Raw genomic sequence first — 25,477 nt, 5'->3', positions numbered from 1 at the left:
AGGCAGGCAGGGCTCCTTCCTTTTGGCTTCATTATTTTCTTCCATACACTATGCATGGTCTTATTGCACAAGTCTGGATATATTTTTGCCTGATTCTTGAGGGCTGTCTTGTGTACCCTGACCTGTCCACTCCAGGCTAAATGGGGAGGCACAGTGAGTTTGGGTGGTTGCAGTGTCCACTCCAGTCTGAATGGGGAGGCACAGTGAGTTTGGGTGGCTGCAGTATCCACTCCAGTCTGAATGGGGAGGCACAGTGAGTTTGGGTGGCTGCAGTATCCACTCCAGTCTGAATGGGGAGGCACAGTGAGTTTGGGTGGTTGCAGTATCCACTCCAGTCTGAATGGGGAGGCACAGTGAGTTTGGGTGGTTGCAGTATCCACTCCAGTCTGAATGGGGAGGCACAGTGAGTTTGGGTGGCTGCAGTATCCACTCCAGTCTGAATGGGGAGGCACAGTGAGTTTGGGTGGCTGCAGTATCCACTCCAGTCTGAATGGGGAGGCACAGTGAGTTTGGGTGGCTGCAGTATCCACTCCAGTCTGAATGGGGAGGCACAGTGATTTTGGGTGGTTGCAGTATCCACTCCAGTCTGAATGGGGAGGCACAGTGAGTTTGGGTGGCTGCAGTATCCACTCCAGTCTGAATGGGGAGGCACAGTGAGTTTGGGTGGCTGCAGTATCCACTCCAGTCTGAATGGGGAGGCACAGTGAGTTTGGGTGGTTGCAGTATCCACTCCAGTCTGAATGGGGAGGCACAGTGAGTTTGGGTGGTTGCAGTATCCACTCCAGTGATCGTTGCAGAGAAGGATTTCACCACTCTGCTGCTGGCCTGCTCTCTGTGTAAATCCTTTAATTGCACCAAGGCCTTATTATTAACCACTTTCTTCTGATGAATCTGTATGAAGCCCTGCCAGAGTAAATGTCTCTTTCCTCTCTCTCTAAACATGATGCGCATCTCAATCTTCGCACGTGCCTCCCAACGTGGCAGAACTCAAAATGTTTACATTCAGCGAGATGCCAATAACCTGCAGCCTGTCACTGGGACTGAGAGGCTGTTTGCAAGAAACCACTGTGGCTTCCGAAACACGTAAACTGGGGGGATTCAAATGAAAACAAACACTAGATTGTGAACGCAGCTGCAACACTGACTGTCGAGTTCCCTGACATTTCAACCCATTTAGTTCTGTCTGGGACCAAGTCCTGAATCTGACCACTCTGTTCTGTTAACCCTGTCTGAGATCTCAGAGCCACCCATCTCCCCTTAGCCCTCACGATCATCACATTAATGAAACAGGATGCATTAGTTAGGCAGTAAGTAATGACGGAGGATTTATTGGCTCGAGTTCTTTAGGTCTGTCCTGGCAGAGCTCTGCTCGCAATTCCTCAGAAAGGCTGTTGGATCGCTGAACTGATCATCGGCTGATAGAAAGGCTCTTCCAGGCTGTGCCAAGACGCCACAAGAACTCTATTTATAAACCAGGCTCCGAGCCCCAATCACGGGGACAGCTCTGCCAAAGAACCCAGGACTGTAAAGTTAACTAACAAAGAAAGACCTGTACAGTGCATGCTGCTCAAAGGACTGAATTAAGAAGGAACAGAGTGCTAGAGAGTTAAAGAGTTGTGGTCATTTAGAGAGTGATTTTTAGGTATAAAACTGGTATAAAAGGTATAAAAGAGGCAATCGATGGGCGGTAAAGTTGATATCTGGGTTAAAAAGTATTTTTTATGTAAAAGATTCAGAAAGCTTTGTATTGGTGATGAGAAACGCACGGTAGGTACACCCGTGAGATAAGGTCCCAGGATTGTGATTAGGTGACAGTGGTGGACATCCCATCCCATCCCATCCCATCCCATCCCATCCATCCATCCATCCATCCATCCATCCATCCATCCATCAACACTGACACACTGCAGTTACACCATACAAACATGAAGGTCTTTAACATGGATAAGTTACAATGAATGTGTTTGATGATGCGAGTATTCAAACATGTATCACTGAATAAAAAGTCCCAGACACAGGCACTGCATACCTTCTGTTAGACAGAGCTTGATAGGTTGGCTGTAATAAAACACAATGGGCCATATTTTCAAAGCATTTAGCGCACTCCTTAATTAACTTCTGTTGTTTAAAGAAGTACGGTAAATATAAATTAGAAACTTCAGGACCATCATCCACCAGCAGAACTTCCAGATAAAAAAAAACTTCATAAAAAGAAAAACAGAAGGAAAAGAAACCTGTAAATTTAGAGATTTCAAATGTTTGACATAACAATAAATGCTGTTTACCTTTTTCTAAATCGCAATACAGTCTGATGAGAGAGAAAGAGACACTGTAACCCTGGGGGCTTCCTGCAGTTGAAGCTGTACTAGCACTTGCATACATTCAGCATACATTATATTAATTACTCATGAAAAATGTTAATTGTGTGCTTCTCTCTGCTCTTTTAAAAGAGAGCTAGATGCTTAGAATTCCTAGGGCAAAAAACATCCCACCTATTCAAGCGTACAGTTTTGATGTAGGTGGCAGCATTACAGTATTCCCTTTAGCTGTTTGTAAAAGCCAGGAATAAGTAGGTTTTTAAAGACTGCTAGTGTAGGCAAGGTAGAGAAGAGCAAAGAAAAGCAGGCTTTATCCAGCCAGATCTCCAGTCTGTCAGCGCAGCTCTGGAGAATGCCAGTGGATATGTGTTGCCTGTGTTAATCGTCTGCATATAACGACCACCAATTGATACAGTCCCTCGACCGGTCGTTATAAGCGGGTTTGAACCCTGGCTTGGGGCATTGTGTCTGGATCAATGTACTGATTCACATCTAGATACAGTAGCCTGTGTGACTCAAAGACACGCTTTTGTGATTGATTTGTAAGGCAGTTGTTGGCAGCAGCAGCAGCTATGGGCTGTGCTGTCTTCACCCATCAGGCAGTCAACAGGCAATTGGAAATAGTTTGTTTTACAGTTTTAACTCTTCAGTGACCTGATGAGTAGGCTTATGTGTCTTCGGGAATGCTGGGTGGAACACAGGCAGTCAAACACTGTGACCGGTAATGCAATGACTGACTTTTCTGTGGGCGATTGGGCTCCAGTAAGGGTCCTGTCATGTCGTCCCAGCCCTTATCTTCATAAAGATGGAGAGAAGTTTGAGTCCTCTTATGATTATGCTATGTATTTACCAGAGTTACCAGACCTCTCTGGACTCCACAGTGCTTACCTGTGCTTTGCCATGCTTGATCACACTTTGCTATATATATATATATGAGACTAATTTAACGATGCATTGATTATCAGATATTAACGATCGTAAATATTTGTGTTAATAACAATACCCCTGTTAAGACTAACCTTCATCTTAAATAGCTGTCAGGAATGCAGTTGTAACCTTTAAGGGAATCTCCCATAGATTGCGTTGGATCACTGATCAACCAGCGGGAGTGGGGTGGTGTTGTTTAAACTTTCTTTTCTGTACTGTTTAGTTAACTCTTCCTTTCTGTATTATTTTAGTTTAGTTGTTGCACCTGTAATTTTTCCTTTGTTTAGTTTTATTTCTAATAAAACTGTTCCTTTGTATTCACTAGAAACATTGTCTAGTCTGATTATTTTGATCAAGGTGGGTTCTACATGACTTGAATTCAAATAAGGTATTTTATTATTACAATTTAAACTAGTCCAAATAGAAATATACCTTGCACAGTATGGCACGCTGGAACACAATGCCTTCCTTCACATCTTCATAACCTTTCATGTCAGGAAAGTCGCACTCTCAACCACACACTGTTGCTAATTAATGGGAGCTGCACTGCTTGGCACCATTGTGTACGTGTAATCACATCAAAACATACAGTAGCTGCCCAGTAGAGCAGAGAACATAAAACCACAAAGCACACACACACACACACACATATATACAGGTACATAGAGAAACACACACACATTCACAGAGACACACGCACTCACAGACACACACACATTCACAGAGACACACGCACTCACAGAAACACGCATATCCACAGAGACACACAGACACAGTGACACAGATACACACACACACACACAGATACACACACAGGGACACAGATACACACACACACACACACACAGATACACACACAGTGACACAGATACACACACACACACACACACAGATACACACACAGGGACACAGATACACACCCACACACACACCTAATTTTAGACAATAATAGTAATAGCAATAAGACACAACTGTGTGGAAAGGCTGCTATACACAAAATGTATTTTTTCAATCCTTTCTTTTTTTTTAAACATGTGAATGACGTGAAACAGAAGCTCAAATTAAACGTTAACAAAAGCTTGTGACCTTAGCTACCTTTGCTTGAATTTTTCTATCTCTATACAAGGAGAGATTTCTACACTGGGGTTGGTCTTTACCCCGCAGTCATAAACAAGGGTATACACTTTTATCTGGAGGAAAAAAAAAAGAGATTTCGCAAGGCAAGGCAAGGACTTTCTATTCTTTCCACTGCAGATAAGGGGCCCCAGATTGTGTGAATGTAACCTGTAGGTTACTTAACCAGTAGACAGGGTTCCTATATTCATCTCATATTTCTTACACTATTAAAAGCATTGCTTTCACAGTGAAAGTTTGTTAACACTAGAATGACCATGAGCGGTCAATTTGACCAGCATACTAAAAACAACATAATATTACAGTCCACCCTCTTTATGCCACCAGGTAAGGGCCATGGGCACAATCGGGCAATAAGCAAGGGTGGCGTTATAATGAGAGTCAAACACACACAACCTTCTATGTTTGCAATAAATTCAAACGTTTTAATTTTTTAGTTATACAATTACAGTATCTCCAGCCATTTTAATAAAACATTAATCGTTTTTTAAAACTACAGTACTAGTCCTTAACACAACAGTATAGTGACGTTTTATCATCTTTTCCCATCTGTATGAAACATACATGGTTACTTTTGAGGAACAGCTTATACTTAAAAATAAATAAACAAATAAAACACTCATTTAGTTTCAAATCACCCAAACAACAATTCCATAAAAACTAGTGTAAGATTTATTTTTTTTTTTTAAACTGTACTGTCCTTTGAATTTTACTGTTTGTGGCATGACTAAGTCTGCCGAATACTACCCCCCACTGAATGATGCCATCTATTTATTGCACAAAGCAATTTAATATCAACAGCATTCTTTTTAAGCAGTTATTATTATTATTATTATTATTATTATATAACGGGTACAAATAGCACTGTTTTTATATTGGTGACATTTGTTCAGAGAGAATAGCTGGAGGTATGCGAGGGTGGCGTTATAACGCGGGACAGCTGTATAATGAAAGGACAAACAATTGAATATAAGTCGTAGTTTTACTCAGGAATGTCATATAAAAGCTTCTACACAACCGAAACATTGTAAATAAACTGACATTTGAGCAGAAATGCATAAAGCGCCACCTCAGAAAACTGTAAAATATGAAAAAGAAATATTTGAAAATAAATGTGTGTATATACAGGTTTATCATGTACATACAAAACTGTACAACTGAAAATGTAAAATAAATGGGTTTTTAATAAATGGGTTTTTAATAAATGGGTTTTTAATAAATGGGTTTGCCTACATAACAAAGCGCATACACGCAACCAAAGCTATGCGTTTATACACAGACATACTAGAATCGAAATGACACGAATAAAACATTATAGCAGAATGGGCTTCATTTACAATCGTTTATAAAGCAAGTGCTGGCACAAGTCACACAGATCCTGTGCTTTTCAAGATATGCAGTGCACTTACCGCAGACTGTCTTTGAGCATTTGGCACAGCTATCTCTTGCGCCTGGCTGCTTGTCCACTGTAATGTTCAGTTTGTAGCAGAGAATGCTATTGTCAATGAAGCGGGTCCAAATCTCAGATGCCAGGGAAAATTTATCATTTTGAAGTCGGATGCTTATGGTTTGCTTCAGATCGAAACGCAGAAATCGCAAAATTCCGTGGCATTGTCTCTGAAAAAGCAACTCCCCACTTACTGTACAGTGACAGGCTTCTGGCACCAAATGCTCCACAGGCATATACTACTGCAATGAAAGCTTCTAATTCCTCCAAGGGCATTGACCAGGAATCACCTTGTAGTTGTCGGTGGGCTTCTGCTTCAGTGCAGCATTGTACGTGGTGAAGCGTATGCATGTCAATTAATATGTGAAAAGCACTCAATGCGCTCTCGTCAATGTTGTGTTTTTCATATGCCGTGGGCCCTGGAACTTCCCTCAAAATATTATGTTCATCTCTTCTACCTGCAGCTTCAACACCAGGATTTATAGTGTTCCAAACAGTGCCCTCATTACCAGCCTCTCGAGTGCCAGGTGGTGCTGGCTCTACCGCTGGAGAAGCAGCTGCCTCAGGTGAAGTAGCAGCTGGATCAGGTGCAGGGGCTGATGCTGGTGAAGTGGCTGGCATCCTTGCAGGGGCTGCCACAGGATTGCTTCTTCTCCCACGGGATCACCTGCACATTTGGTCCTGGCACTTCGCTGGCATCCTCCTCGCTGTCATTGCTGCTGGAGGATTCATCTTCGCAAACCCAGTCTGCTTCGTCATTGTCCATCTCTGCTGCATCGGAATCATTTGCAGTAGTTCCAAACACTGCTTTGCTGTCATGCGTCTTCCGCAATCCATTTTCAATGTGTATTGGGGCAACAATGAATTTCTTAGAAAAACAAGTGACTTGTACAATAACCAGAGTGCATCTAAAACATACATCCGGAGGCTCACTGCAACATAGAAATGTCAGACGACCGCTCACTTGAGGAATGCAGACTGATATTATCAAACTTCAATACATGGCGGTAAGTCCTGACTTATTATTACAAATAAAGCAGCAACATTTCATTGTTATAATATGTTTTATATTTAGCGGTCAATTTGACCTCTCCTGGTCAAAATAGGTATGACAGTATTTTATCTCGCTAACTTTTGCAGCTATGCGATTCTTTCCTTGTCAGGGGAATTAGTACATATATTTAGGAAAAGTCAGGAAAGCACAGCTCTGTATCTTAAACACACGCACCCCAATTTAAATTTAAATGTCAAAATGACCGCCTTGGTCGTTCTATTGTTAAAGCATTCTAAAGTACAGAGAGGTATGGTAAGCCATATTCAAAAAACAAGTCAAACCAGGTGATAAATGCATAGTATAACCTTGGGAAACGCACGATTAAAGTGAGCAAGACTATGCAAAAAGTACAGTGGTAAACTTTGATTTCACTTTTTATTAAACTACAAACGTCTTTAATGCCCTCACTTAAGCTGGGCTTGACCCTTCCGAATGGATCTGAGCTCAGTGAGAGTGTGTAATCTCTTACTGCTCTTGTGTAAACAGACTCTGCTTTCACTCAGCCTGAGCTTGTTAAACACGGTTAGAGAGGCTTTATCCACTTCCCTGAAATCACTGGGGTCAGGGGTCTAAACCTGACTGAAACCCAGCCTCAGAACGCTCACAGATCTGTTGAAACTTCACAGAGAGGCAGAAAGCAGTGGGGTTAGGAGGACACATGTTCATTGTAACCAGCCTTTTCTTATGAGGAACCTCCAAGAGTGTGTTAATGCACAGTCCCGCGACTGAAGAAGCCATCCTGACACAGACACTACGCAATCTGCAGTGATGGACAGCTAAGTAATGGAGTATGGAAGCTCAAATAATAATCATAAAATCAATTCACCCCGGACATGACACGAATGGGACAGGCAAAGAGCAGGTTTGTGCAGTGAGGTCAGCGCCTGAAGGGTTCTGTGCACTTGTCCACTTGTCCACTTGAAAACATGCTCACTAACTCTCTCTCTTTCTCACTGCCATGTAGCTCCGGAAGACATGCACAAAAAAAGAGGGTCGGGCTTCTGTCCAAATCCACAGCAAACGCAGTGAAAGACACCCAGTCAAGAGGCACGATTACTGCTTCTCATTCCCCTCGGCTCAAACCACCACACAAACTCCTCCCTTTCCCCCTTTTAATCAGCTGACACACGACACCCAGGGCTGTTTGACCTCTCGAATGCTGACTGTTCAATCGGGCGCTGTGAATGAAGAGGTGGACACTCTCACTAGTGCAGTATCTGCAGTATCTGCAGCATTATAATTCCAGTGACCCTGCATAATAATTCCAATGACCCTGCATAATAATTGCCCCCAAACGGGGGAGTGGTTAGAAATGGGGAGATGCAGTATTACCACCACTATGACATCTACACACAACACAGGACTAATTGCTGTAATGCACCTCGAAGGATACAGATTTTCCACCTCCCTATCATTATTGAATGCTTTCAGATCCCCTATTGCCAGCACTACCACTGCTGGCTCCAGAGAAATGCATTAAAGGCAGAGCACTCCAACATCTCCATTCACAGCATGCAGTAGCTTTGACTTTCTGCCCAGCTTAGCCGTACGAGGAGCACACTCTTATTCTTATGCAGAACAGCACCTGGAGTTCGTGAGCAATCGTCCAGGTTGCTTTGCACACACCAGCTCGCTCCCCAGGCCTCCCCTCACTGTGCTAAGGAGTCTTTGCAGAACTTTAAAAGAAAACTATGCTTGAGTGTGAAGAATCAAAAAGCAGGAAAATAGAAGAACAAAAACCAAAACACTGGGCATTTCTCCCACGTCATAGGCTGGCTAAGCGGCGGGCAATCTGCCTACAAACGGCCCACAGTGGGAAATATACGCCTGTATCTTTTAGAAATTCGTCTATGATGATTCGGGGGATTGTGGGGTTCAATATGTGTCTGCACTTTCCCACACCCAGAATGGGGACATCACCTCATTGGAAATATATCCCAGCGGTCCGGGGTGTTTGGAGGGCAGGACATGGAGGAGGCTGGCTCCAGCAGGAATGCTTCCCGAAGGCCCTGCCGTTGCTAGGAAAGCCGATATCTCCATGTCAGCCTCTCCGGATGGCGCGGTCTCTCTCTCTCTCTCTCTCTCTCTCTCTCTCTCTCTCTCTCTCTCTCTCTCTCTCTCTCTCTCTCTCTCTCTCTCTCTCTCTCTCTCTCTCTCTCTCTCTCTCTCTCTCTCTCTCCCTCTCCCTCTCCCTTTCTCTCTCTCTCTCTCTCTCTCTCTCTCTCTCTCTCTCTCTCTCTCTCTCTCTCTCTCTCTCTCCCTCTCTCTCCCTCTCCCTTTCCCCATCTCTCTCTCTCTCTCTCTCTCTCTCTCTAACTGGCTCCAGTTCCCAGGCTTGTGTGATTCCTGCTGGTGTTGGCATACATTTACAATGGGTTTCATTCCTTTCAGAAAACCAGATTTTGCACTCTCTTCAAGACAGGGCCCTAAATCTTTTTCTATACTCCAATACTTAGAGGTGGTTTCCGCTCAGGGCTTCTGCAATAAAGAAGCCAGCCTTTTTATTACAGTAATTTTACATTTTTCACTTTTGGCAGAATGAGTGAGTGTCTTGTCCTGTGTGGCTCTCAGATTTTTGTATTTTATTTCTACAGTCTTTGACTCATGTCATGTTGCACAGGGTTGAATAACTATCATGATATAAGAACGACTGCCCTGGAGAGGTTTCATTGTAAATGATGGGGCTGGCTGTGAACAAGCAGAGTGTACAGTAATTAATCCTGTCTTGTTTATGATCGGCTTGCTTCACAGTCATCAGCGTAAAAGAAGCCACAGTCTTGATTCCTGGATACAGAATCAATACAAAGCTAATGACCCAATCAGCAATAACGCGACTCTGTACTGCCTGCCTGCCTGCCTGCCTGCCTGCCTGCCTGTGTCTGGGCTGAGATCTCAATGCAGCTTCCCTGCCTCTGAGATTACTCCAGCTCCTCGCATTAGAATTGACTTCTGATTCTGCAACTGTCTCGAGGGCGAGTGTCTCAGCCTGTGTGTCTTCCAGAAGTCACGTTTGCACTGTGTTTGCAACAGCAATGTCTACTGGGACAGAATTATTATTATTATTATTTATTTATTTATTTTATTTTTTATTTTTTTAAGGTAGACATCATATATCCTAGTCTCGCAATACTGTACGTGCCAAACTACAATTAGAAAGTTAAAGGTGCACCATTTTAAAAAGCAATTTCCCAACCAGTCGTTAGACAAACTAAGACTGTCTGTTGTGTGCGTCGATATGTAGTTAATAAAACCCACTTCTATGCCTGGCTTGAGAAAGCGTGCAGCGAGCCCCAGGTATCACTGTCAGGTGATGACAGTGGGCTCTTGCAAAACACAAGAAAACATTCGCTACCTGTCTGTGGGCTCTTCAATAGAATGAAGTCATGCATCCAGACACACACAGCAATGCCAGAACCCACACACACCCACACACACGCGCACACACACACACACACAGCAATGCCAGCACCCACACACACGCACTGATACTCACACACACAGCAATGCCAGCACCCACACACACACACACACACACACACACACACAGCAACGTCAGCACCCACACACACACACACAGCAACGCCAGCACCCACACAAACACACAAACACACACACGGACATGAAAAAGTAATTCCTGTAACAAGCTGCAAAGATGAGCCAATCCCCTCGAAGGCTTAGCAGCTCATTAGCCTCACACAGGCAACACAGTCAGAGTGCAAAGCTGCCATGATAACAGCGATTAATGCTCAACGCAATAAGAATACCTACACAACAAAACTAGAGCTCAAACAAACAAACAAACAGACAGACAAACAGACAAACAAACAAACCGCTACCAGAGAAGGGTTAAGCCGGGTCCACATCTGAGCAACTTCTCTACAAGTTTCATTCTTTTATGATAACTGAGGCGACATTTTTCTTTGACATTTTTATTCCATCTACAAGGTGAAGTAGTTTTTTTTTTTTTTTTCTGTCCCGTGTCTACAAGTTTAGAATTGTATTTATTTTATTTATTTTTTGACAACTGAGGTGACACTTTTTTTGGTCAGGTCGTAATGTGTTCAGTAATTAACGAGGAAAAGCTGGCTGTTATTATTTTTTCAACTGTTGTTAATTTAAATGCCGTATTCCCTAAAGAAAAAACAAAGCCACATAAAAGCTGGACGAAACCGTTTAATTTTACCGCTGACATTTTTAAAATGAGCGCTTCTTTATGACAGGATGTGCAAGCCGTGCAGTCAGCATTATAAGAACCAATCAGAGTTCACGAATTGTCACGTGATCGCCTGTGTCTAAAGAAGTCGCTCAGGAGGTTGCTTGGAAAGTAGAGCCCGGCTCTACTTCAAGATACTGGCTGCAGGGACGTCCACGTATAAGCGACTAAGAGCTTAAAACAAGAGTGAGGAAATACAAAATATTAAAAAAAGCGTTCAGCAAAGAAAACTAAAAACTAATACTCTCTATCTTTATCTGGTCTGCCTACAATAAAAAGGTGCTAAAAATTACACAAGCACAGCTAATCAAATCAGTTCCTGGCCTTCGCTCTCTGTGAGTCGTAATATCACATGCTCCAGTTTTATAAGGATTCTCACACAAGACTGAGAGGCAGTAGCTGGGGGCCAGTGGGCTGCCTCTCGGAGGCTCTGGCACGCCAGTTACACAGCTGGAGGAGAATCGGGTACAGAACTGCTGCAATACACCTAGCTGCAACATTATACTTAAAACATGACTGTGTGTGTGTGTGTGTGTGTGTGTGTGTGTGTGTGTGTGTGCGTGCGTGTGTGCGTGTGTGTGCGTGCGTGTGCATGTGAAGTCTGTTTGTTAATTGATTCCTTCTGTTCTATTAAACCAGAAAGCAGGCGTTGGTTACTTTCCTATTTCTTAAGCTAGTTACAGGGAGCTGTCCGGGTAATCCAAGCATGCTAGAAACAACACAGATAACAGCGGGGAGTGTCATCTACAACAGCTGTGACAGATCAGGAAGCACAGGAATTGCTTTCCCCGCTCCGTGATGTATTTACTATGCAGCTCTCATTCATATCTTTATATTCCCCATCCATACGAGAATACTAGAACACCCTTCTGAAACTATAGCTGGACCAGGATGCCACGTCACACAGCCTGCTGTCTCAGAAACCTCCTCACCCTGTGTGCAAACAGCCTGCCAGTATCACACACCTGCCAGTAACACACACACCTTTGCAGAGCCCTTTTGCAAAGTGTAATTATGACGTACTCCGATTGTTCAACTCCAGGTATTGATTTTCATGCACATTGATTTTCATTATTTGACTTTTGCCGACAAACTTACTTTGTTTCTTAATTTGCATTGACACATACAGCGCAGCTCATTCAAAAGCAAGCAATATTCACGGGTGAGGATGGCACCCCTACACTGAACCGATCACTGAACTCCAGGGTGCAATGAGTAAAGGGAGGTGCAGACTAGCCCGAGGCTGCACAGCGTGGCAGCAGCACGTTGGAAATGCATTGAGCACAATGACAGGGTCCTGGTGAAACCATTGCTCTTCAATCTGCTCCCACAGCCAAGGAAACCCAAAGGACTCTCAGACGCAAGTCCACACATGGATAAATAAACACTGAGCCGAAAAGAAAACGCTCTTCAAGAGACTTCCGATCCCTAGCTGCTGTACGTTTGCAGAGTGAAGTACAGCAGCGTGGTAGTGACAAATCCCCAGTCCTGCTAGCCCTCCTCACTTACACTGCAGTCTCCAGGTTAGTGCTGGTCTTGACCTGTCCGTGGTGCTGCCTGTATCTTACGAGCTGTGAACAAGGACTAATCCCAGCAGCATTACATCCTTTTCTTTCTCAAATATGGTATATGCAGTACTGTGACAACACAACATCGTGTGCAAGTTTACACAGCCGCTCGGAGCTAACAGGACCTGCAAATGAAATGGAAATCTCACTGCGCTGGTGTCAATGGAAAACAATAACTAGAGGATAAAATGACATGCCCAATTCTCCCAAACTACACCAGAGCCCTGAGTGAACTACATCAGTGACTCCCCAAGCTTTTCCATTGAAAATGAGTCTTCTGAGAGGAACAATTAGTCAAACTCCCCCACAGACAAGCGCGTGTGAAACTGGGACTAGATTGCAATTTGAATGTGTCAGGCTCAGCCAGTGTGGCAATGCGACGCTGTGACAGCAGCCCTTGCTCAGAAGCTGCAACATTAAATTCATAGAAGTAGAAGTACAGTAGGCTGACAAAAAGGGGAAATGCACTGTGAGTAAAGTAACGTGACTTCCTTATGGTGGGGCTTCTGTTTCCAAAGCCAATATTTCCATTGCTCTTTATATGAACTCATTTTCTTTATTTGGAGACATAGCAAGTTCTTTGATAATAATCACAACGTGATCTTAATACCACTGCTGCATACATGACCACAACAGGAGCCCTTGGTCAAGCAAGGACCTGAAAACCAGCCACTCGGATCTCTTCAGTGCATTTTCATTATTTAAATTAGAGTTTGAGAAATAACACTTACTCACAAACTCTTACATTCATTTCAAACGCAACTGCAGAATGTGCTGAAGCTACAACCAGGAAACATCCTTAGCGCTGCTATTAATGCACCAGATAACAGAAACTTTGATAGCTTGTGCAATTATATAAGCTAGTGCTGCATAAAAGGCAAGGTTACCTTTATCACATTGGTTATTTTTAGAAGACACTGTAATTAAATCCACAGATAGTGTTAGCCTAAGTAACACGCAGTGTTGTGTAATGCCCTGCCATTGCGGAATCTGTCCTTTCCGCTGTCGGTGAGGTAAGATGAGAGGAGGTTAAGAGCTCTATAACCACGAATGCAAACAAGCCCTACTCTTCTGCATTGTGGTTAAGATGTTCGCTTGCAGAGCGCAGGGTCACCGGTTCGTGTCAGGGCAAGGTGTCACGGCAGGGTGTCAGGACAGAGTGTCAGACTCAAGGCAGGGTGTCAGTACAGGGTGTCAGACTCAAGGAAGGGTGTCAGACTCAAGGCAGGGTGTCAGGACAGGGTGTCAGACTCAAGGAAGGGTGTCAGGATAGGGTGTCAGACTCAAGGAAGGGTGTCAGGACAGGGTGTCAGACTCAAGGCAGGGTGTCAGACTCAAGGCAGGGTGTCAGGACAGGGTGTCAGACTCAAGGAAGGGTGTCAGGATAGGGTGTCAGACTCAAGGAAGGGTGTCAGGACAGGGTGTCAGACTCAAGGAAGGGTGTCAGGATAGGGTGTCAGACTCAAGGCAGGGTGTCAGACTCAAGGCAGGGTGTCAGGACAGGGTGTCAGACTCAAGGCAGGGTGTCAGGATAGGGTGTCAGACTCACGGCAGGGTGTTAGACTCAAGGCAGGGTGTCAGGACAGGGTGTCAGACTCAAGGAAGGGTGTCAGGATAGGGTGTCAGACTCAAGGCAGGGTGTCAGACTCAAGGCAGGGTGTCAGGACAGGGTGTCAGACTCAAGGCAGGGTGTCAGGATAGGGTGTCAGACTCACGGCAGGGTGTTAGACTCAAGGCAGGGTGTCAGGACAGGGTGTCAGACTCAAGGCAGGGTGTCAGGATAGGGTGTCAGACTCACGGCAGGGTGTTAGACTCAAGGCAGGGTGTCAGGACAGGGTGTCAGACTCAAGGCAGGGTGTCAGGATAGGGTGTCAGACTCACGGCAGGGTGTTAGACTCAAGGCAGGGTGTCAGGACAGGGTGTCAGACTCACGGCAGGGTGTCAGTACAGGGTGTCAGACTCAAGGCAGGGTGTCAGACTCAAGGCAGGGTGTCAGACTCAAGGCAGGGTGTCAGGACAGGGTGTCAGACTCACGGCAGGGTGTCAGGACAGGGTGTCAGACTCAAGGAAGGGTGTCAGGATAGGGTGTCAGACTCACGGCAGGGTGTTAGACTCAAGGCAGGGTGTCAGGACAGGGTGTCAGACTCACGGCAGGGTGTCAGTACAGGGTGTCAGACTCAAGGCAGGGTGTCAGACTCAAGGCAGGGTGTCAGACTCAAGGCAGGGTGTCAGGATAGGGTGTCAGACTCACGGCAGGGTGTTAGACTCAAGGCAGGGTGTCAGGACAGGGTGTCAGACTCACGGCAGGGTGTCAGTACAGGGTGTCAGACTCAAGGCAGGGTGTCAGACTCAAGGCAGGGTGTCAGACTCAAGGCAGGGTGTCAGGACAGGGTGTCAGACTCACGGCAGGGTGTCAGGACAGGGTGTCAGACTCAAGGAAGGGTGTCAGGATAGGGTGTCAGACTCACGGCAGGGTGTTAGACTCAAGGCAGGGTGTCAGGACAGGGTGTCAGACTCACGGCAGGGTGTCAGTACAGGGTGTCAGACTCAAGGCAGGGTGTCAGACTCAAGGCAGGGTGTCAGGATAGGGTGTCAGACTCAAGGCAGGGTGTCAGACTCAAGGCAGGGTGTCAGGACAGGGTGTCAGACTCAAGGCAGGGTGTCAGACTCAAGGCAGGGTGTCAGACTCAAGGCAGGGTGTCAGACTCACGGCAGGGTGTCAGGACAGGGTGTCAGACTCAAGGCAGGGTGTCAGACTCAAGGCAGGGTGTCAGACTCAAGGCAGGGTGTCAGGACAGGGTGTCAGACTCACGGCAGGGTGTCAGGACAGGGTGTCAGACTCAAGGCAGGGTGTCAGACTCAAGGCAGGGTGTCAGACTCAAGGCAGGGTGTCAGACTCAAGGCAGGGTGTCAGGACAGAGTGTCAGACTCACGGCAGGGTGTCAGGACAGGGTGTCAGACTCAAGGCAGGGTGTCAGACTCAAGGCAGGGTGTCAGACTCAAGGCAGGGTGTCAGGACAGGGTGTCAGACTCACGGCAGGGTGTCAGGACAGGGTGTCAGACTCAAGGCAGGGTGTCAGGACAGGGTGTCAGACTCACGGCAGGGTGTTAGACTCAAGGCAGGGTGTCAGGACAGAGTGTCAGACTCAAGGCAGGGTATCAGGACAGGGTGTCAGACTCAAGAGAGGGTGTCAGGACAGGGTGTCAGACTCAAGGCAGGGTGTCAGACTCACGGCAGGGTGTCAGGACAGGGTGTCAGACTCAAGGCAGGGTGTCAGACTCACGGCAGGGTGTCAGGACAGGGTGTCAGACTCAAGGCAGGGTGTCAGGACAGAGTGTCAGACTCAAGGCAGGGTGTCAGTCTCAAGGCAGGGTGTCAGACTCAAGGCAGGGTGTCAGGACAGGGTGTCAGACTCACGGCAGGGTGTCAGTCTCAAGGCAGGGTGTCAGACTCAAGGCAGGGTGTCAGGACAGGGTGTCAGACTCAAGGCAGGGTGTCAGTCTCAAGGCAGGGTGTCAGACTCAAGGCAGGGTGTCAGGACAGGGTGTCAGACTCACGGCAGGGTGTCAGACTCAAGGCAGGGTGTCAGACTCAAGGCAGGGTGTCAGGACAGGGTGTCAGACTCAAGGCAGGGTGTCAGACTCACGGCCTTTACCTGGCGAGTCACTCGTGGATCCCCAGACAGGCTTTTCAATGATATTCATGCATTTATACACACATGGCTACACACCAACACCCATCACGCTGAATGGAAACTGGGTTTTATTTTTCTTTAATGCTTACTGACTTCAGCCCATTGTAATGAATGGAATAAAGGTATACATAATAACTACCCCACTAGAAATATACAGACTACAGTACTACAAAAAGAAAAGCACTTCATCTAAAGAGACTCCGTGGAGCCCAGCTTTGTGCTGAAGAGGCACTGAGTTAGCATCCACAGTCACAGTGTCTCCCTGCCAGACGCCAATTACATACAGAGCCCTGCAGTGCTCTGTACAGAAGGGCATTAGCGGACCCCACATGTTAACATCAGATTCCTATTAAAACAAGTCGCCTTCTTTGAGAAAAGCACGTATCGATGCACAGAGCCGGTCAGCCCATCCGCGACGCTGTACGAGACACCGGCAAAAACACACACACACACACTGTAGTGAGTTTATACCAACATATTGCAACAATACCGCCTGCGTTTAGGAAGCGCATGCACGACACACAGTAACACACAAGCCACAATAATATACAATGCAGCAGCAACAATCCGATGGAGTTATTCGGTTCCTGTCGCTCATGATAACTCCGCATTGAGTATTGACAAATGAACCATTGTAGAAGATGGCAGATAGGATACACAGTGTATTACCGCTGTCCAGTGTGCCATTAGTATCTCTGCAATGCATACTGATATACCAAGGCACTTATACCTGCACTGCTACAGGTGTCCACTGACTTTACGATCGTTATCATAAAACATTGCGGAGTGTTTTTAGCTATGATAAATCTATAATAAATAAATAAATAAATAAACAAAGCAGTGATTTCTGCCTCATACTGAGTTGTAGAGGTATTGGGACGAAGGGTATCATTTAAAAAGGGAACACGATAACTCTGCACTCAAAGATACCGCAGCATTCAATAACAAAACGGCAGTACTGTAGATCTCCAGAAACGACCTAAACTCCAAACACACGTCTCTCCTCACTGGACGAAGTCACTTTACTCTGAATTGTCTCTCTTAAAAAAAAAAAAAACCTCAGTTCCTTAAAATGCTTTATTGTTAGCTGTCGTGCACTTACGCATCCGCGTAAGCAGCCACACTGCCGTGCATTTCAGAAGTGTTCCGGCTTGTTTCGGTTTTTTTGTTTTGTTCCAAAGCAACACCCTGCAACACAAGGTATCACAGACACTTACCAAAGTTTGCTCATACTGGAGCGCTCGCTGGTCTGTCCCGTCCCCTGACATAGCTGCACACTGGACAGCTCTGATCTGGAGTAGGTCTGGTGTGCCAACAGTACTGAAATGTGTACCAAGTCTCAGGCGCAGATAAAGCCTGCACGGGTGATTACAACATTCACTTATTTAATCAGTTACAGTCCATATCCCGCTTTTACAGCTCAAACTTTAATAAACATCTGACAAGCAAAGTCTGTGCGCTTATCTTCCCAAATGTATCCGGGTTCTGGTTACAGGCAGGACTTTTAGTGGGTGTGTAGGTTTGGACACCCCTCCTTTAGCTCACGTGGTACCGTCTAAGCATATCCCAGAGGGACAGAGTTCAGAACAGAAAGGAGCAAGTTTGTGCAAAACAGTGTTTGTTCGCTTGTAATGTTTTTCAGATCCTAAGTAAAGTGTCCTTTAGTGGCTTTTTTGTAAGTGAGCGGATTAAAGAGTTGCTGGTTTTATTTATATATATTTTATTCAACAAATGCACAGCATTCATACAGTTTCCGACATTACATGTGAAATAACACCTTTTGAACTGTGTCTCCGTGACGCGTACTTAAGAACTAAGTATGTTTTGATGTGTTTGTTTGTTTGTTTGTTTGTTTGTTTTGTTAATGTATTGCATTTAGAAAGTACCCGTATCACTTCCAGACTTCGATCTGCTTCAACACCAGCACGAGCTAGCCTCTACCCGTTTTTGCTTCGCATATTAATAAGGTGCGGATACGTAGGTGAGGTGCAAGCAACTGTTTTCTTTGTCGACGATCCGTGGAAGGCCGATGCTGGTAGTAAAAACACATTCCAGTTTCCTACCAGCATGCGGACAGGGACAGGGCAATTGTCATCTTTTACGCAGTTGTTCATTTGCAGGTTTGAAACCCTGTTTAGAATCACGTGGTATTTTTTGTTTTATTTTAACGATTTAATCCTTTCTTGCACGAAATACTAAAAATAGCTGAAAAACATATTTGAAGTAGTTTTGGACACGGAACAAATATATTCTTCAATTAAAAAAAAAAAAAGTTTTTCCATTGCTTTATATCAGGAAAAAATGGCATGCGGCTCACATAATGTCATCATGCATCTGCGTCTTCCATACGACCCCATATAAAGATGGAGAGTTTTTCTTCATCCCCATATGAGGTCGCCGTGCATGAAAGGGTTGAACCGTGGTGATTCTAGATACAGTCTCTGTATGTAGACTGCCCCTTATAATGAACATTACTGCATGCATTAAATACAGTCTCTGTATGTAGACCCCCTCTCTCTTATAATGAACATTACTGCATGCATTAAATACAGTCTCTGTATGTAGAACACCCCTCTCTTATAATGAACATTACTGCATGCATTAAATACAGTCTCTGTATGTAGAACACCCCTCTCTTATAATGAACATTACTGCATGCATTAAATACAGTCTCTGTATGTAGACCCCCTCTCTCTTATAATGAACATTACTGCATGCATTAAATACAGTGAAGGGTTAGGGTGACAGGGTTTGCTTCATTATAATAGACCCAATACAGGTAACTGGCATTGACCCCAGCACTCCTACCCTAACACTGCCAAGCATCCGGACAGGTTTTCCTCATGCAAAGTGTGACAGAAATGACCTGCACCATCTGTTCAATGTAATTACAGAATGTAAGAAGATGTTAACAAGCCCATTACATAGTAATTACCGGGTAAGAGCAGGACTCTTCGGTTACTGGAATGTCATTACACAGCTATTAATGCCTGTAATATAAAGTCCTACGAAAAAGGGGTTCATTTCCAGAAAAGGGGCTATCGATTGCCTTTTCACCTCTTTGAATACCGGGCACTTAAAGTATTCTCTGAGCTTTATTCAAGACTGCTATATATTATAGCAGTTTATTGTGGTAAACGTGCACTGTAAACATGAGCATTACTACACTTTGCTCCGGTCAGTATTTACCAAAACAAGCTGCACAGGAAGCCCTGGACTACCATTGCCTTGAAATAAGGCATGACCTATAACCACTGCAGCAGAACCTGCCAATGCAATTCTGAATGATACAAAATCCCTCAATATTCAAACACTGTTCTCTATAGACTGTACAAAGGGTATAGAAATGAGTTTGCACGTGGTCTTCTCGGCTTTTCAGCAACGAGTTTCAAATAGAGGCAAAGCAGAATTAGAGGAAACTAGCTGACAGGTCCAGTTAAGTGCCTCGGCAGATATGTGGGAACATGAGTTCCTGCATGTCGATTACTGTTGCTGTTTTCTTCAGTTAGCATCGATGACATGTTGTGCAGAAGTGAGAGGAGGTTGTAATATTGCCGGAGGGCTGGGTTACTCCCTGGAGTCACTAATTGAAAAGCAGTGTGTGTGAGCAAGTGGAGCAGGCAGGAGACATGGAAGGGGATTGGAATGGGATTAAACTCTAATGGCTATAATGGCTTGATTGGGGTTAACTTGGGTACGAAGGTGTGCTAGCATTGCTTCCAAAGCTTACCACTGTTACTCTCATGCACACATCACATTGATGAAACCTCATTGCACACATCACATTGATTAAACCTCATGCACACATCACATTGATTAAACCTCATGCACACATCACATTGATGAAACCTCTTTGCACACATCACATTGATGAAACCTCATTGCACACATCACATTGATGAAACCTCATTGCACACATCACATTGATTAAACCTCATGCACACATCACATTGATGAAACCTCTTTGCACACATCACATTGATGAAACATCAGGGCATTTCAACAAACACAGTTGAACCTGAGGCTGCTTGTGGGAAACGGCTAATGCCCAGTGCATGTCAAAACTGCAGGAAACACAGGCAAGCAGGGCAAAAAAGACAGCAGCCTGGACTTTAAACACTACAGTGCGGACTGAACACACGCTTCTGTAGAGAGCCATGCTGCTGTGCAGTGGCTTTCATCAGAACAGCGATTGAGATGCTTGAGGAGGAGTTCAAAGCAGGGCTGCGTTGTCTGTCAGGTTTGCTTGTCAATGCTGTAATTTCCACATGTAAATGAACTGGCCCAGGCATGATGTTTAAACCACCCTAAATCTGAATGTAAGATCACTGCAGTGCTCCCAGCTCCCCTGTATGGATTCTATTAATAGGTAGCGCAATCCTCCCAGTCTGCATTGCAGTACGTCTCTATATTGGAACGCACTAGTCATTTGTTTTTCTGGTATTTCCTCTCTGCTTGTTTTCTTTTGTTTTTCCCCCCATCAGGTTTACTGTTTCACATCCCTGATGTTGCTATAAAAGTTAGTGGGTGTCTCGCTCAGTGATCTCAAATACGCATGACTAATCAATAGATGCACGTGCTTACAGGAGCAATTAGGGCTCATTTATAACACAGTATTCCGTCACTATACCAACGCAATATAAGCAGCACATTCCTCACAGAAAAGTGTGCATCCCATTATCATTAAGAAACCCTGGTAAGATCACAGAGCACCTGCAATGCAAACTCAACAGAACAATCATGTAGTCAGCTCTTCTGATAGGAAGGTACCAAGGAACTGGAATGGGTGCCAGTATGCATGGGTTCATCCCATCCCACTGGTTTCTACACATACTGTGTTACCATTCTATCAATGGCAGCCTCATTGCATTGCAACTGCCCTTGAGTTACCATCGCCCCTCAGCTCAGGACCATTGCAGTGCCACTGTGGCATCCCCACATCCATACCTAATCGCTCCCCTCCGTTACTTTAAAAATGCATGCACTTTTACAATTCCACTGAAGAAAAAAAATCTTTCCCTTTTACTCTTGCCTGGAGTTGCGTGCTGATGTGAAATATGACTATCTACTGTAAGTATTGAAGGAAAAGATTATCTGTGATAAGCGGTGTTGTATTGCAGAGGGTTGAAAGGACATTGTTATCAATCCTGGCTCTGGGGAAGCCCTGCAATGCAGTTCAGAATTAAACAGCTTTTTTTGTTTTAAAGTAAATATATGACTTAGGTTATTTATATACATTTGCCTGTAATATTAATGGGATCATTTAGATAGGAGCTCTGCAAAGTGGCTCCAGAGTTTAAAGAAGGACGTGCAGGTTATATATTCTATTCACACGCTAGATTTACTGCACTTAATGCATTCATAACTGCATTCAAAATGTATTCATAACTGCATTCAAAATGTATTCATAACTGCATTCAAAATGTATTCATAACTGCCTAAATAATGCATTCACAACTGCACAAACTTAGTGGTACACAATGCGTGTGTCTGTGTGGGTGTGGGTGTCTGTGTGTGCATGTGTATGCGTGTGTGTGGGGGGGGGGGGTGTATGTGTATGCATGTGTGTGTGTTTCTGCAGTCCATACTGCTCCTACCATCTGGTATTTGTTTGTCTGGCTGCATGAACCATTGGACAATCTGTTTGGCAAATTTCGAGGATTTAAAAAAAAAATTCAAACCATCTGTGTGTAGATGGGGGGCAAACCTCCAGCTACGAGGCTCTCTCTTCTACCCCTGAGGAATCAGGCTCTCTCTTCTACCCCTGAGGAATCAGGCTCTCTCTTCCACCCCTGAGGAATCAGGCTCTCTCTTCTACCCCTGAGGAATCAGGCTCTCTCTTCTACCCCTGAGGAATCAGGCTCTCTCATACCCCTGAGGAATCAGGCTCTCTCTCCTTCTCCTGAGGAATCAGGCTCTCTCTCCTTCTCCTGAGGAATCAGGCTCTCTCTTCTACTCTTCTACCCCTGAGGAATCCAGCTGACTTCATGAAGGGGTTGGATACGCTGCATTCAGGCACTTCGGAGGTATGAGGTCTCAGGGGACACATCAATCCACAGCATCCCATGATATACAGCAGTGTTTAGCAATAACAGAACACACACTCTCTTTGGGTTATTGGCTGAGCAGTTCCTTATCGATTGGCTGGAATTTTGAGGCTAAATTTAGCTTGCCTGGTGTGTGAGATGAATGCGGCAAGTCAGGCTCTCCTTGGGGGTCAGCAGGGGGTTCTGGGTAATACAGGTCACTCAATGTGTGCTGGTGTCAGATATCTGCCATTCAGGTTTGCACCAGCGGTGCCTCATTTTCACCTGCCTGATATCCATGCGTTCACCAAGGCATGCATGTGCACTGGGGTGCAGACTATGCCTGCAAAAAAAAAAATCTTTGTGTAATTGTATACTACTTTGTGTTGCATTCATCAGTATTCTAGTCTATACAGTGATAATTACATATACTGTACAGGCTTATTCAGAACTCCAGAAAAATACTGTGTATAGGATATTCCCTCGAACCCCAATCGCTGGAAAGGACCTGTGAGTATCTGAAGTCACTAATCCACCAGAAACTGTTGCACAGGAGCCGAATGTGCAAGAATCAAACCTGAATTCTACAGACATTCATCATGCAACAGGGGTGCACAATTTAAACAAGAAGTGACACAGAGGTGAGCAGTGAGACTACATTCTATTATCCTGAGCTCTGAGTGAGCCTGCATCCCAGGGGCTGGGTATCAGCAGCTTCTCTGTGCAGGACTGAGGTGCTGGCCCCGAGTCTCCCCGCTGCGCTCGCTGCTCCTGCTGAGGTGCTTTGCAAACCTGATTGTCCCTAATTGTACATCCAGACAGCCCTTTTTGTTCTGCTGACTTTTTTTTTTTTTTTTGGGGGGGGGGGGGGGGGGATATTGAAAACCTAGTTTGCTTTATAATTAGAAAGGCCTGTAAAGTCACATGCAAACCCATCCTCTCTATCTTGCACAGGCAGTGCCTTGAGCTCAATAGCTACATCATGTCAATGTAAAGTAATTCCCACGTCCATACTCCTTCTTTCACGCTATTTTTCTGCAATTATATGCCAAGCTTCATTGCTCTGCTGCAGCAGCATCCCAACCAGTCACACAAAAAAGTGTGACTTAACTGCAATAACCAAAACAAGGCAGGGCTGTAACCTCAGTGCAGAGTGCAGAGAGTAGAGAGCAGAGTGTAGAGAGCAGAGAGCAGAGAGCAGAGAGCAGAGAGCAGAGAGCAGAGTGCAGAGTGTAGAGAGCAGAGAGCAGAGAGCAGAGAGCAGAGTGCAGAGTGTAGAGAGCAGAGAGCAGAGAGCAGAGAGCAGAGTGCAGAGTGCAGAGTGTAGAGAGCAGAGAGCAGAGAGCAGAGTGCAGAGTGCAGAGAGCAGAGTGCAGAGTGTAGAGAGCAGAGTGCAGAGAGCAGAGTGCAGAGTGCAGAGAGCAGAGAGCAGAGAGCAGAGTGCAGAGTGTAGAGAGCAGAGAGCAGAGAGCAGAGTGCAGAGTGTAGAGAGCAGAGAGCAGAGAGCAGAGAGCAGAGTGCAGAGAGCAGAGAGCAGAGAGCAGAGAGCAGAGAGCAGAGTGTAGAGTGCAGAGTGTAGAGAGCAGAGAGCAGAGAGCAGAGTGTAGAGTGCAGAGTGTAGAGAGCAGAGAGCAGAGAGCAGAGAGCAGAGTGTAGAGTGCAGAGTGTAGAGAGCAGAGAGCAGAGTGCAGAGTGTAGAGAGCAGAGAGCAGAGAGCAGAGAGCAGAGAGCAGAGTGCTCCCTGGAGAGCAGAGTGCAGAGAGCAGAGTGCAGAGAGCAGAGAGCAGAGAGCAGAGAGCAGAGTGCTCCCTGGAGAGCAGAGTGCAGAGTGCAGAGTGCAGAGTGAAGAGTGCAGAGAGCAGAGAGCAGAGAGCAGAGTGCAGAGTGCAGACAGCAGAGAGCAGAGAGCAGAGTGCAGAGTGCTCCCTGGAGAGCAGAGTGCATAGCTGGGGCATTGCACTCAGCTGCGAGTCAACATCACTACCGAGCTACAGTACAGAACTGCTCTGCCTTTATACATTAACACTGTACTGGAATACCATTACCATTATACCAACATGAAGTTCAAAGAATCATAGTGTGTGTACATCAGACCAATACATCTCACTGGAAAAATACTTACTACTGTACTAGTATACCGTGTGGTATTGGGAAAACTACACCGAGTACTGTTTTAAATGTTAACATACTGTATCTGACACTGCTATTAAATACCATAGTAAATGCGTGCCCCCCCCCCCTAAAAGAACAAGCTGAAGGAACTGTCAACCCATATAGATAGATAGATAGATGATAGATAGATAGATAGATAGATAGATAGATAGATAGATAGATAGATAGATAGATAGATAGATAGATCATGTAATATTATTACTACCCCATTAAGTGCACATATAACCGTACTCAATATAAATGCTGTGTGGGACACTGGTATTTCTTCTGCATAATGTTTCTTTTAAATTGGATTAAGGCTTTGCTGGGCTACAGTAGCCCAGCCTGCAGCTCAAGGGGATTACAAATGAACACAGTCGCAATCACAAATGAATCGCCTTGTTGAGTACAGTGAAAGTGATAAGCTGTGTGCTAGCGTACGGCACAGTACTCACATTTCTTGCTCTCCCGTGTTGGTGTGGTGGTTTCTTATCAGCAAGCTTCTGCTCCGTTTTCTTAATCGGGTCTGCTATTAAATGCCATTCTTCACAGGAATAAAATGAAATAAATAGACTCAATGTGTACAGAGACGAAAGGAGCGATGCACCGCATAGAAGCAAACTTCAGATCTTCATCACCAGCGACGTCGAGGAAATTGACTCACGATTCGGAATTCTGGATCAATAATTCCATGTTGCTGCTGCTTGCTGCTGTCAAACATCGGGTCTGCTATTAACTGCTTAACTTCACCGCTAAACGATTACACAAACACACACCTGTCTGTGGGTATAGCCTGGTATTTAAAGGAGAATAGATTTGAATAATGGGAAGACATCCACAGGTATCCGTATCCGCAGAATAAACCCCGTGCCAGCGACACACAGCCTGTGAGGAGTCCCGGGGGCTGCGCGCGAGTACTCCGGTTCTGTGTTGCAATGCGGGTG

General features: G+C 45.2%; 1 protein-coding gene across 4 annotated transcripts in view; it reads right to left on the bottom strand.

Annotated features, from left to right (window-relative positions):
• The window catches only part of LOC117423348 (chloride channel protein 2-like), a 112,795-nt gene extending 87,318 nt beyond the window's left edge, over positions 1-25,477 (bottom strand). For 3 of the 4 annotated variants that reach the window (XM_034038966.3, XM_058990453.1, XM_058990450.1), the window contains exon 1: positions 17,574-17,830. In XM_034038966.3, the coding sequence (XP_033894857.1) occupies positions 17,574-17,624 (51 nt within the window). In that variant the 5' untranslated portion in view covers positions 17,625-17,830. Of the gene's footprint in view, positions 1-17,573; positions 17,831-24,988 lie in introns of those variants that run through there. The other variant, XM_058990452.1, reaches the window with a different exon arrangement.

This window comes from Acipenser ruthenus, chromosome 17, assembly GCF_902713425.1.
Source record: "Acipenser ruthenus chromosome 17, fAciRut3.2 maternal haplotype, whole genome shotgun sequence".
Classification (NCBI taxonomy): domain Eukaryota; kingdom Metazoa; phylum Chordata; class Actinopteri; order Acipenseriformes; family Acipenseridae; genus Acipenser; species Acipenser ruthenus.
The sequence above is the reverse complement of the archived record's forward strand: the minus strand, read 5'-3'. Positions and strand labels throughout refer to the sequence as shown.